At 45.8% G+C, this 14,257-nt stretch overlaps 1 protein-coding gene across 1 annotated transcript in view; it reads left to right on the top strand.

Annotated features, from left to right (window-relative positions):
* The first annotated feature begins 7,554 nt into the window (after positions 1–7,554).
* The window catches only part of USP35 (ubiquitin specific peptidase 35), a 58,630-nt gene continuing 51,927 nt past the window's right edge, over positions 7,555–14,257 (top strand). Inside the window, exon 1 of the mRNA XM_075337512.1 lies at positions 7,555–8,294. Within this exon, the coding sequence (XP_075193627.1) occupies positions 7,613–8,294 (682 nt within the window). The 5' untranslated portion in view covers positions 7,555–7,612. The remainder of the gene's footprint in view (positions 8,295–14,257) is intronic.

The following is a 14,257-nucleotide window of genomic DNA, read 5'->3' on the forward strand; positions in this document are numbered from 1 at the left end:
GGTTAACACCACAACTGCAAACAACAATAATGCACAACAACCTCCAGTAAGTCCAGTAGACAAGCTATAGCTGGCATTAATGGAATAGTCCAGCCAGCATATATAGGAGGCAAGTGAATGTGACTGGCTCCCCCACAGCATGTGATTAAAGAGACTAACAAGCAGCCCAGCAGAGAATAACTCTTGCTAGCCTGCATAAGACTGTGGGTCAATGCCCACATCTCCCTGCGCCGATCACAGACCTTAGAGAAGTTAGCAGGCAGAGTGCCAAAATCTGCAGTTTCCAAAAATCCTGTAGCTGCCATGACAGTTGGTTATACCTGCAAAAATCTCTATGTGACAGTGCATGAAGCACATCATTAACCAGTACTTTGCAGTGCAGCTGTGAATTCTGCACTAGGGGTGAGATAAACACTTACTAGAAAGCAGCACCATCTCTATGTGTTTGTCCCTCTCTCACTCTGCTTCTGAGTCTGTGCTATGTTCGGCACAGCAATGAATCTGAACGCTCACTACCAGGGTCCCAAGCTGATCTATGGGAGTCTCAGCACTGAGATAAGACACATACTAGAAAGCAGCAGCAGCACTCTCTATGTATGCTTGTGCCACTGTCTTTACTCCACTCCTTCCCTTCTCCATAGACTTCAATAAACAGCTGTTATCTGATCCCGCAGTGAGCTGTCAGTCCATTGTGTCTTGAGCAGGCCAGATTGTAGGACTTCAAGAGTCCTGGGGGAGAAGAAAAAGAGGCTCATAAGAGGAGACAGAGGCAGCTGTAAGACTAATGGCAACAAAATCAGATTTTTGGATCCAGAACAATAATCCATTAAATATGCATTGAGGCGGAACATGATCCTTGAATAATCTGCTTCATTATTCCCCGTTATTATTGTGCACAATGATTGGAGGATTGAGCAGTGCGGAGCGGCGAGCTCTGCGCAGGGAGGACTGGCGGGGTTTGCAGTGGTGTACAGTGCCAGGACCTCGGGTGGCATGGCGGATGGTGACTGTTTCTTCACTTGTATAAATCCAATTTGGAGTTTGCTAACATTGACCTGATTCTTTACATGTGATAAATACACTACATACAGTATACACTGTATACACAGGGCGGCACGGTGGCTCAGTGGTTAGCACTGCAGCCTTGCAGTGCTGGGGTCCTGGGTTCTAGTCCCACTCAGGACAACATCTGCAAGGAGTTTGTATGTTCTCCCGGTGTTTGTGTGGGTTTCCTCCAGGTTCTCCGGTTTCCTCCCACACTCCAAAGACATACAGATAGGGACTCTAGATTGTGAGCCCCAATGGGGACAGTGTTGCCAATGTATGTAAAGCGCTGTGGAATTAATAGTGCTATATAAATGAATAAAATTATTATTATTATGAATACCCTATACTTACACTACACGTCCTACAGATACTACATATATACTGGATACACTACACTATCCATACTCTAAACACATTACACACACTATTTACCCTATACTTACGCTACTAGCACTACAGGTAGTACACATGCAGTATACATACATTATATACATACACTATACACACTGACTACACAATAAATATACTTCATACATTATACACACTAAATACATATACACTATTCAGTGAGGGAACACCATCCCCACTGTCAAGCATGGAGGTGGATACATTATGTTTTGGGAGTGTTTCTCTGCTAGGGGCACAGGAGTACTTCACCACATCAATAGGACAATGGATGAACCATGTACCGTAAAATCCTGAGTGACAACCTCCTTCCCTCTGCAAAGACATTAAAAATGGATTGTGGCTGGGTCTTCCAGCATGACAATGACCCAAAACATACAGCCAAGGTAACAAAGGAGTGTCTCAAAAAGAAACACATTAAAGTCATGGAGTGGCCTAGCCAGTCTCCAGACCTTAAACCCATAGAAAACCTATGGAATAGCTGAGGCTCAGCTTCAAAATATTAATGATTTAGAGACGATCTGGAAAGAGGAGAGGAGCAAAATTCCTCCTGACATATGCGCAAACCTCATCATCAACTACAAAAACATCTGACTGCTGGGCGGCCAACAAGGGTTTTGCCACCATTATTAAGTCTTGTTTGGCAGAGGGATCAAATACTTATTTCTCTCTGCAAAATTCAAATAAATGTATATAATTTATTCAATGTGATTTTCTGGATTTTATTTTGGATATTCTAGCTCTCAATGTTAAAATAAACCGACCCTTAAAATTATAGACTGTTCATGTCTTTGTCAGTGGGCAAACTTACAAAATCAGCAAGGGTTCAAACACTTATTTTCCCCACTGTACATACATTACACACATGCAACATAGACTACAAACACTGAATATACCATATATACGCTACACACTAGAGAGAATACATATACACTATACATACACTACAGAGAGTACATATACACTGTACATACACTACACACACTTTCTATACTACACACACTATATACAGTGCCTTGCGAAAGTATTCGGCCCCCTTGAATTTTTCAACCTTTTCCCACATTTCAGGCTTCAAACATAAAGATAAAAATGTTAATGTTCTGGTGAAGAATCAACAACAAGTGACACAATTTTGAAGGTGAACGATATTTATTGCTTATTTTAAACTTTTATAAACTGAAAATTGGGGCGTGCAATATTATTCACCCCCTTTAAGTTAATACTTTGTAGCGCCCCCTTTTGCTGCGATTACAGCTGCAGTCTCTTGGGGTATGTGTCTATCAGTTTTTCAGATTGAGAGACTGAAATTCTCGCCCATTCTTCCTTTGTAAACAGCTGGAGCTGAGTGAGGTTGGATGGAGGCGTTTGTGAACAGCAGTTTTCAGCTCTTTCCACAGATTCTCGATTGGGTTCAGGTCTGGACTGTGACTTGGCCATTCTAACACCTGGATACGTTTATTTGTGAACCATTCCATTGTAGATTTTGCTTTATGTTTGGGATCATTGTCTTGTTGGAAGACAAATCTCCGTCCCAGTCTCAGGTCTTTTGCAGACTCAAACAGGTTTTCTTCAAGAATGGTCCTGTATTTGGCTCCATCCATCTTCCCATCAATTTTAACCATCTTCCCTAAAATAGCAAAACTTGTGTCACTGTCCAAATATTTCTGGACCTAACTGTACGCCAAACACAATTCATACACTGCATATATTACACAAGCAACACACACACCACGTAGACTGCACCCACACTACACACACTCCACTACATGTACAGTTAGGTCCAGAAATATTTGGACAGTGACACAAGTTTTGTTATTTTAGCTGTTTACAAAAACATGTTCAGAAATACAATTATATATATAATATGGGCTGAAAGTGCACACTCCCAGCTGCAATATGAGAGTTTTCACATCCAAATCGGAGAAAGGGTTTAGGAATCATAGCTCTGTAATGCATAGCCTCCTCTTTTTCAAGGGACCAAAAGTAATTGGACAAGGGACTCTAAGGGCTGTAATTAACTCTGAAGGCGTCTCCCTCGTTAACCTGTAATCAATGAAGTAGTTAAAAGGTCTGGGGTTGATTACAGGTGTGTGGTTTTGCATTTGGAAGCTGTTGCTGTGACCAGACAACATGCGGTCTAAGGAACTCTCAATTGAGGTGAAGCAGAACATCCTGAGGCTGAAAAAAAAGAAAAAATCCATCAGAGAGATAGCAGACATGCTTGGAGTAGCAAAATCAACAGTCGGGTACATTCTGAGAAAAAAGGAATTGACTGGTGAGCTTGGGAACTCAAAAAGGCCTGGGCGTCCACGGATGACAACAGTGGTGGATGATCGCCGCATACTTTCTTTGGTGAAGAAGAACCCGTTCACAACATCAACTGAAGTCCAGAACACTCTCAGTGAAGTAGGTGTATCTGTCTCTAAGTCAACAGTAAAGAGAAGACTCCATGAAAGTAAATACAAAGGGTTCACATCTAGATGCAAACCATTCATCAATTCCAAAAATAGACAGGCCAGAGTTAAATTTGCTGAAAAACACCTCATGAAGCCAGCTCAGTTCTGGAAAAGTATTCTATGGACAGATGAGACAAGGATCAACCTGTACCAGAATGATGGGAAGAAAAAAGTTTGGAGAAGAAAGGGAACGGCACATGATCCAAGGCACACCACATCCTCTGTAAAACATGGTGGAGGCAACGTGATGGCATGGGCATGCATGGCTTTCAATGGCACTGGGTCACTTGTGTTTATTGATGACATAACAGCAGACAAGAGTAGCCGGATGAATTCTGAAGTGTACCAGGATATACTTTCAGCCCAGATTCAGCCAAATGCCGCAAAGTTGATCGGACGGCGCTTCATAGTACAGATGGACAATGACCCCAAGCATACAGCCAAAGCTACCCAGGAGTTCATGAGTGCAAAAAAGTGGAACATTCTGCAATGGCCAAGTCAATCACCAGATCTTAACCCAATTGAGCATGCATTTCACTTGCTCAAATCCAGACTTAAGACGGAAAGACCCACAAACAAGCAAGACCTGAAGGCTGCGGCTGTAAAGGCCTGGCAAAGCATTAAGAAGGAGGAAACCCAGCGTTTGGTGATGTCCATGGGTTCCAGACTTAAGGCAGTGATTGCCTCCAAAGGATTCTCAACAAAATATTGAAAATAAAAATATTTTGTTTGGGTTTGGTTTATTTGTCCAATTACTTTTGACCTCCTAAAATGTGGAGTGTTTGTAAAGAAATGTGCACAATTCCTACAATTTCTATCAGATATTTTTGTTCAAACCTTCAAATTAAACGTTACAATCTGCACTTGAATTCTGTTGTAGAGGTTTCATTTCAAATCCAATGTGGTGGCATGCAGAGCCCAACTCGCGAAAATTGTGTCACTGTCCAAATATTTCTGGACCTAACTGTATTATATGCTACACACTCCACACACTACATTCACCACACACTGCACAAACACACTACACACACTATATAAACTGTACACGCTGCATATGTACCGCCCCAGCGCCAGCAGCCGGACTGCTGCTTGGATCCGGATCCACGGTGGCTTGAGGGGTCTCCGGACACCTGAAATAAAAGGGGGGTATTTACAGGGGATTTTGTGGTTAGAGTTCGTGACGCCACCCACGGTGTATGGTAAGGTGAGATACCACCGCTGCTGTAACGAGCACCCGGTGACGATGGGAAGGCAGTAAGGTGTTTAACCCCTCTGTGGGTAGCGTGGAAGTCACTCAGTCCAATAACGCTGACACCGGCAACTTGTAAACCGAAATTCTGAGCACCACTGCAGCAAGGAGGGAGCACGCTGGGGTCCTGTGTCCGATGGTGTTGCTTGTTAGTGTGGCACCCTGGACAAGCCAGGACGTCACAGGTACTGTAACAACACACCCCACACCCCGGCTAGGCACATCTAGGTCAAACACAAATCCTTGTTGCCTCCCTCCAGGGGCTGATGTCCACACCAGGGGGTGGGCCAGGCGGTTGGCCCCGCCCACCGAGGAGTTCACAGTCCTGGAGGCGGGAAAAGGAGTCAGATCAGATTAGTTTTAGAGAGTGAAGTGGCAGGAGGGGAGACTGACTGTGTCCGGGAGTGTGGCCCGGGCACATACAGCAAGGTTGGCAGACGGTGGTGACTGTCTGCAGGAGAGGCTGATTGGAGCGAACCGTAAGGACCGGGGACGGGCGGTGGCCCGACGGTACCGGATCGGGGAGCGAAGAGAAGCCAGCACCATTCGGCAGGGCTTACGGACCCCGACCAGGCTAGGAGTTGCCGTAAAACCAGTCAAATCCATTAGCGAAGGGAACCTCCGGGGTTTCCCAGCAGTCAGGACCCGATTGAAGGCAACAGCTCAAACCGTAAAGGGAAACACAGTCACCGCCAAGGCTACAGTTCCCAGGGCCAGAGCCTGCGGGCAAAAGGCAAAAGGGGCTCCCTCGGCATCCATCCAAGCTGGGGAGCGGGTTACCGGTGGGAAGCCATTGGAACCGTAAACACAACACAGGTGCAGGGAAAGGCAGTCACCATCAACCTACCGGGTGGAGAACAACCGCAGCCGCCTGTGGGACCTGTCCATCCAGCCGTTTGTTTTACCGGAGACTTTGCATTATTCATTGGCTGAGTGAGTACAGCGCTGCCCCCGCGACCCTGCACCTCACCAGGCCCCGTAACCCGCCTGTCATCCCTAACCCTCACCGGGGCCCCGGGACAACCAACCCCCCTACCCACGGAGGGGAGAACTAACATCCAAGCTGCTCCCTGTCATCGCTCCCGGGATCCCCGTCCAGAGCAGCAGTGGTGTCACAACCTCACTACAACCGTGGGTGGTGTCACGGACAATATCCCCAAACCACACCGCCCCCTTTCACTCACGGGCGAGGAACGCTGCTCGAGTCCCCGGGATCCAGCCCACCGCTCGAGCCGCCACCGAGCAGCAGCAGCAGCCGGACCCGAGCAGTGGGTGAGCGCAGCGTCCCCTCCTCCGCCTGCGACATTAGCGTGTGACCTTTTCCTTGGCATTGTCTTTACTGGTTGGCCCCTGTAGTATAGAACTAGTCGGGTCCCGCTTACCCGTATGGCTAATGGAGTGAGCTTGCTCTCAGGGTTCATGCTTGGGATTTTCTGGACTGTGTATTGGGAAAGTCCTATCCCCCTCGTTGCGCTAGTACCCCGATTTTGGAGCGGGTGGAGGGCGAGTCTTGAAGGCCTCGTCCTCGTCGGGTCAATTACCAGGACGCGTGAAGCTACTTCCCGGCCTAGGGTCCACGTACCCCGTCGTGCCCTGGCCCCTGCCCGGAGATGGCTCAAGGCCGCCGGCTGCCCTGTTCGGCAGTTTCGTGCCCCTTGACACGATCCCCTGCGACCGGGGATCCAGCTCCTACTAGGCCCAGACCACCGTCTGCTACCTAGTACTTCCAAGGAGCCCAGCTCCTGACCTCCTCTCTCCTTCACTTCCAACACTACACTGACCTACCCCTGACACTCCTGACCTCCCCTTACCAACCCCCCAAGTGGGCGACCCTATTCCACTCAGGCCGTCCACTGGTGTGTCTGGTGGGTGTCGTGCAGAGTGTTCCTAATATTTTGATTAGCTGGTTTTGGCAACACCATTGGTTAGGGACCCGTAACCAAGGAGGAGGTGGATATTGCACAGGAGGGCAGATTGCACAATACCCTGTGTCGACCTGATAGGCCAGGGCGTCACACACCCATACTACACAGACTCCATGCACATTACATATGCCATACACCCATGCTACGTTCACTACACAATGTACATTATATACACTATATACACTGTATATACAGTAAAGACACACTACTCATACTATGAGCACTATAGAGATACTACATTGACACTCAGAGTAACTCTCCTCTGTGGTTACTGGATGTCCATTTACTCCAACTTGTGGGTTTTCCATCATTTTTGACCAATCTGTGGCAGAAATTTAGGCCTCAGCGTTCAGGGCACATGTAATGGGTGCCCCCTTTAATTTTGCACTGTTCTAGGGCTACCCAGTGACTTTGGCCACAAATTACCTGATGTTTGGTGTAATTGTTGTTCTCTGATTCCATTCCAGCTCTTCTGTTGATGGTTCCTCCATAAAAGTGGGCGATTGCAACCCCTGAAAGAAATCCTAGCCATGGATAAGATATTAGAAGCCGTCATGCAGTCTTCTTACCCTATGTATGTCAAGCAGAGCTTGGCACGACGCGTAATCGAAGCTTCCAAGCAGCCTATTGACACCGAGCAATGCTGCTCCATGTTAGACCTTTCCACCAAGCTCTTCTTTTTGGGCGAATCCCATTTCGCTAGGGAAACGGCCAGAGAAGTCCTTGAAGTCTATGGCAGGTACCACCAAGAAGAATTTTCAGAATTTTTCAACGTTAGCTTCATAATGAGTCTTCTTCAGGAAGGATACGGGCCACTGGGAAAGAGACATGTCTATATCTTAGAATACTTACATCTTGGCTTACAGTTCGTGTTGGACAAACCTTCCACCCAGGAGATATTCAGGCTCTTGAGGGTAGAATTCCTCCGGATTGTCTGCGAAAGACCAAGTCTTAAGATCTGCGTGAGGGTCAGCAAACTCTTGACCTCACACCCACAATGTATTCCGGATGGGAGCCACCAGCTCTTGTTCTGCCAGCAGCTGGTACGGTGCATCGGGCAGTTCCACTGTCATTCCGAGGGCGAGGAAGGCATCCTACAGTTTCTTGACCAGGTGAACAGAGTCAGTGCCCTTCTGCAAAGTATCTGGAGGCTTCAGACATCTCTGGTCCTTCCGTCCCTCAAGGAGGTATTCGCTATTATCTCTCTAACAGGTAAGAAGGTTGGATAAAAGGATGGAAAATTGGACAAGCTGCGTTCTCCATATAGGAACAGCTTGGTTCCTCTATATAGGCAATAGACCAGGATCTCCACATACAGTTGTGCTGAAACGTTTACATACCCCGGCAGATTTTTTTTTTGCTTTCTTGGCCTTTTTTTAAGAGAATAATATGAATGATAACATAAAAAAAAAATTCCACTCATGGTTAGTGGTTGGGTGAAGATACGCATTGTCAGACCACTGTGTTTTCTCTTTTTAAATCATAATGACAACCAAAAAACATCCAAATGACCCTGATCAAAAGTTCATATACCCTGGTGATTTTGGTCTGATAACATGCACACAAGGTAACATAAAGGTAGCATCCTCACCTGTGACCTGTTTGCTTGTAATCAGTGTGTGCATAAAAGCTGAGTGAGTTTCTGGGATCTAGACAGACTCATGCATCTTTCATTCAGTCACTGACGTTTCTGGATTGTGAGTCATGGGGAAAGCAAAAGAAGTGTCAATGGATCTACGGGAAAAGATAGTTGAACTGTATAAAACAGGAAAGGGATACAAAAAGATATCCAAAGAATTGATAATGACAGTCAGCAGTGTTCACACTGTGATTAACAAATGGAAAATCAAGGGCTCTGTAAAAACCAAACCATGATCAGGTAGACAAACAAAAATTTTGGCCACAAATGCCAGTAAAATTGTTTGGGATGCAAATCATAATGACAACCAAAAAACATCCAAATGACCCTGATCAAAAGTTCACATACCCTGGTGATTTTGGCCTGATAACATGCACACAAGGTAACATAAAGGTAGCATCCTCACCTGTGACCTGTTTGCTTGTAATCAGTGTGTGCATAAAAGCTGAAATTGTCTCTCCAGTAAAGGAGACAAACTCTAGCACAGCGCCACCTATTGGAAGTAGCGATCCTAAAAGTCACAAGTGGATTTTTGACAATCCTTTGCAATATGACTCAGGATATATAAGCCAGATCAGAATCCCAATTTGCAGACACGGTGTTTCGGGGTGCTTGCCCCTCGTCAGTGCAAAGTATGGGGGTGTCTGATCTGGCTCATGAGAAAGCTATGTGGGGACCACGGGGGAACACTATTCTCCTTAAGGAGACTTTGCAAGCCAGTCTGGCTGCCAGGTAAGGGGACTTATAGCTGCAATGCCCCTAAAATTCCACGGGGGAACACTATTCTCCTTAAGGAGACTTTGCAAGCCAGTCTGGCTGCCAGGTAAGGGGACTTATAGCTGCAATGCCCCTCTGGGAAATATTCAAATTGTCTCTCCAGTAAAGGAGACAAACTCTAGCACAGCGCCACCTATTGGAAGTAGCGATCCTAAAAGTCACAAGTGGATTTTTGACAATCCTTTGCAATATGACTCAGGATATATAAGCCAGATCAGAATCCCAATTTGCAGACACGGTGTTTCGGGGTGCTTGCCCCTCGTCAGTGCAAAGTATGGGGGTGTCTGATCTGGCTCATGAGAAAGCTATGTGGGGACCACGGGGGGAACACTATTCTCCTTAAGGAGACTTTGCAAGCCAGTCTGGCTGCCAGGTAAGGGGACTTATAGCTGCAATGCCCCTAAAATTCCACGGGGGAACACTATTCTCCTTAAGGAGACTTTGCAAGCCAGACTTTTGCAATCCTTTGCAAAGGATTGTCAAAAATCCACTTGTGACTTTTAGGATCGCTACTTCCAATAGGTGGCGCTGTGCTAGAGTTTGTCTCCTTTACTGGAGAGACAATTTGAATATTTCCCAGAGGGGCATTGCAGCTATAAGTCCCCTTACCTGGCAGCCAGACTGGCTTGCAAAGTCTCCTTAAGGAGAATAGTGTTCCCCCGTGGAATTTTAGGGGCATTGCAGCTATAAGTCCCCTTACCTGGCAGCCAGACTGGCTTGCAAAGTCTCCTTAAGGAGAATAGTGTTCCCCCGTGGTCCCCACATAGCTTTCTCATGAGCCAGATCAGACACCCCCATACTTTGCACTGACGAGGGGCAAGCACCCCGAAACACCGTGTCTGCAAATTGGGATTCTGATCTGGCTTATATATCCTGAGTCATATTGCAAAGGATTGTCAAAAATCCACTTGTGACTTTTAGGATCGCTACTTCCAATAGGTGGCGCTGTGCTAGAGTTTGTCTCCTTTACTGGAGAGACAATTTGAATATTTCCCAGAGGGGCATTGCAGCTATAAGTCCCCTTACCTGGCAGCCAGACTGGCTTGCAAAGTCTCCTTAAGGAGAATAGTGTTCCCCCGTGGAATTTTAGGGGCATTGCAGCTATAAGTCCCCTTACCTGGCAGCCAGACTGGCTTGCAAAGTCTCCTTAAGGAGAATAGTGTTCCCCCGTGGTCCCCACATAGCTTTCTCATGAGCCAGATCAGACACCCCCATACTTTGCACTGACGAGGGGCAAGCACCCCGAAACACCGTGTCTGCAAATTGGGATTCTGATCTGGCTTATATATCCTGAGTCATATTGCAAAGGATTGTCAAAAATCCACTTGTGACTTTTAGGATCGCTACTTCCAATAGGTGGCGCTGTGCTAGAGTTTGTCTCCTTTACTGGAGAGACAATTTGAATATTTCCCAGAGGGGCATTGCAGCTATAAGTCCCCTTACCTGGCAGCCAGACTGGCTTGCAAAGTCTCCTTAAGGAGAATAGTGTTCCCCCGTGGAATTTTAGGGGCATTGCAGCTATAAGTCCCCTTACCTGGCAGCCAGACTGGCTTGCAAAGTCTCCTTAAGGAGAATAGTGTTCCCCCGTGGTCCCCATAAAAGCTGAGTGAGTTTCTGGAATCCAGACAGACTCATGCATCTTTCATCCAGTCACTGACGTTTCTGGATTGTGAGTCATGGGGAAAGCAAAAGAATTGTCAACGAATCTATGGGAAAAGATAGTTGAACTGTATAAACCAGGAAAGGGATACAAAAAGATATCCAAGAAATTGATAATGCTAGTCAGCAGCGTTCAAACTGTGATTAATAAATGGAAAATCGGGGACTCTATAATAGCCAAACCACAATTAGGTAGACAAACAAAAATTTTGGCCACAACTGCCAGGAAAATTTTTCGGATGCAAAGAAAAACCCACAAATAACATCCGCTGAAATACAGTACTCACTGAAAACTAGTGGTGTGGCTGTTTCAAGATACACAATAAGGAGGCACTTGAAGAATAATTAGTTGCATGGTCGAGTCGCCAGAAGAAAGCAATTACTGCACAAATGCCACAAAGTATCTCGCCTACAGTACGCCAAGTAGCACAGAGACAAGCCTCAAAAATTCTAGAACAAGGTAATTTGGAGTGATGAGACCAAAATCAAACTTTTTGGCCACAACCATAAACGTTACATGTGGAGAGGGGTCAACAAGACCTATAATGAAAGGAACACCATTCCTACGGTAAAGCATGGAGGTGGATGGCTGATGATGTGGGGATGTGTGAGCTACAAAGGCACAGAAAACTTGGTCAAGGTTGAAGGAAAGATGAATGCAGCATGTTATCAGCAAATACTGGAGGCAAATTTGCACTTATCAGCCTGGAAGCTGCGCATAGGACGTAATTTGACGTTCCAACATGACAACGATCCAAAACACAAGGCCAAGTCGACCTGTCATTGGTTACAGCAGAACAAAGTGAACGTTCTGGAGTGGCCATTTCAGTCTCCTTACCTCAATGTCATTGAGCCACTCTGAGGATAACTCAAGCTCGCAGTTCATGCAAGAAAGCCCAGGAATTTACAGGAACTGGAGGCGCCAAGAAGAATGGGCAGCTTTACCATCTGAGGAAATAAAGAGCCTCATCCACAACTACCACAAGACTTCAAGCTGTCATTGATGTTAGAGGGGGCAATACACAGTATTAAGAACTGGGGTGTGTGAACTTTTGATCAGGGTCATTTGGATGTTTTCGGTTGTCATTATGATTTAAAAAGAGAAAACACAGTAGATGACAATAAATGGCTTCATCCAACCACTAACCACGAGTGGAAAAAAAGATTGTGTGTTATCATTCATATTGTCTGAAAAAAGCCCAGAAAGCAAAAAATCTGCCGGGGTATGTTAAATTTTGAGCACAAGTGAGAGGTTGGATCCTCTATATAGCGATAGATGGGGTCCTCCATATAGTGACAGGTTGGACCTTCTATAGAGGGATAGACCGAGTCATGCGTATAGTGAGAGATTGGGTCCAGATCCTTCATATGTATGTCACAAGTTGTGTCCTCTCTATAGCAACAGATCGGATCCTTCATATAGTGACAAGTTGGGTCCTCTATATAGCAAGAGACAGGGTCCTCTGTATAGGCACAGGCCAGTTTCTCTAAATAGCAACAGACCAGATCCTTCATAGAGTGACAAGTTTGGTCCTCTATGTAGCATCAAACTGGGTCCTCTGTATTGTGACAGGTTGGGTCCTCTATATAGCAACAGACTGGGTCCTCTGTGTAGTGACAGGCCGGGTCTTTTAAATAGCGAAAGCTCAGATAATTCATATAGTGACAGCCGAGTCCCTTATATAGCAATAGAGACCAGATCCTACATATAGTGACAGGTTGGGTCCTCTATAACATATTAGGGGCTCTGTATAGTGACATTCCAAGTCCTCTATAAAGCAACAGACCAGATCCTTCATGTAGTGACAGCAACAGGCCAGGTCCTCTATATAGCAACAGACGAGATCCTTCATGTAGTGACAGCAACAGGCCAGGTCCTCTATATAGCAACAGACCAGATCCTTCATATGACAGGTTGAGTCCTCTATTTAGCAACAGATTGGGTCCTCCATATAGTGACAGACCAGGTCATCTATATGCAACAGGCCACCAGATCCTTCATATAGTGACAGGTTGGGTCCTCTATACAGCAACAGACCAGATCCTTCATATAGTGACTGATTGGGTGCTCTATATAACAACAGACTGGGTCCTTCATATAGGGTCCTTGGGGGGAGGGGGGGGGGGGGGGGGTCCTTCATATAGTGACAGGTTGGGGGTGCTCTAGTATAGCAACGAGGACCAGGTGCGGGGTGGTTGGGGGGGCTGGGGGGGGGGGGGGGGAGGGGGGGGTTATAGTACAGACAGTCCATGATATAGTAAGGCCAGGTCCACTGTAAGAGTATGTGGGCTGTAAATTAGCAATGTTATTTAGGCTCAGCTATGGGCAGTATTATATGGTCTCTGTATATGGCAAGATTTTTTTTTCTTGTTGCTCCAGGCCTCATTTTCAACCAAACAACCCTGGAACGACCCCCTCAATTAGCAACTACTTATCCAAAGGTAACAGGTCACCATCCTCCTCTGTATTGCCACCTCAAGCCCAGGGGTCCATATTGGAAAGGGAGAATTTAGGGAACGTTGTCGTCCTGTTTGACCCCCCAGCGAAATGTGGGGAAATAATAATAATATAATATTTATTCAACTATGTGGGGGATTTTAATTAAAAATCCACAAAAAAACCAGCGCTAGATGGGTTTTTATATTTTTTATTATTTAAGGATGCTCACCACCATAAATGCTATCCTTGTTCCAAGACAGAATATTTAGTAATATACAATGCACTAGATATTAATAAGACCAATGAACACATAAAATAAATTGAATTGCTGAAAGGTGATAGCAATATTCACAATAAATTAATTCTAAATAATCTGTTGTAATGCCCCGGCCGGTGGCGTACAACCTGTTTGATTAGTATATTAGATTAGTATAATAAAATAAAATATACCATACCAGCCCCCGATTGACTTAGAGGCTTAGATTGCAATCAATACAAACTTGCGATGTTATATTTGCCCCCAGGACCTGGGGGAAAAAACGTCCTCCAAACAGTCTGAGCGTGATAATCCCCGGTTCGCAGTGTAGTATCAGCAGGGTTTTTTTACAGTGTCCTGTATGGGCTGACTGAGTCCACACGAGGGAGAAGTTACTTAGCAAA

Source organism: Anomaloglossus baeobatrachus, chromosome 2, assembly GCF_048569485.1.
Source record: "Anomaloglossus baeobatrachus isolate aAnoBae1 chromosome 2, aAnoBae1.hap1, whole genome shotgun sequence".
In the NCBI taxonomy this organism is placed as follows: domain Eukaryota; kingdom Metazoa; phylum Chordata; class Amphibia; order Anura; family Aromobatidae; genus Anomaloglossus; species Anomaloglossus baeobatrachus.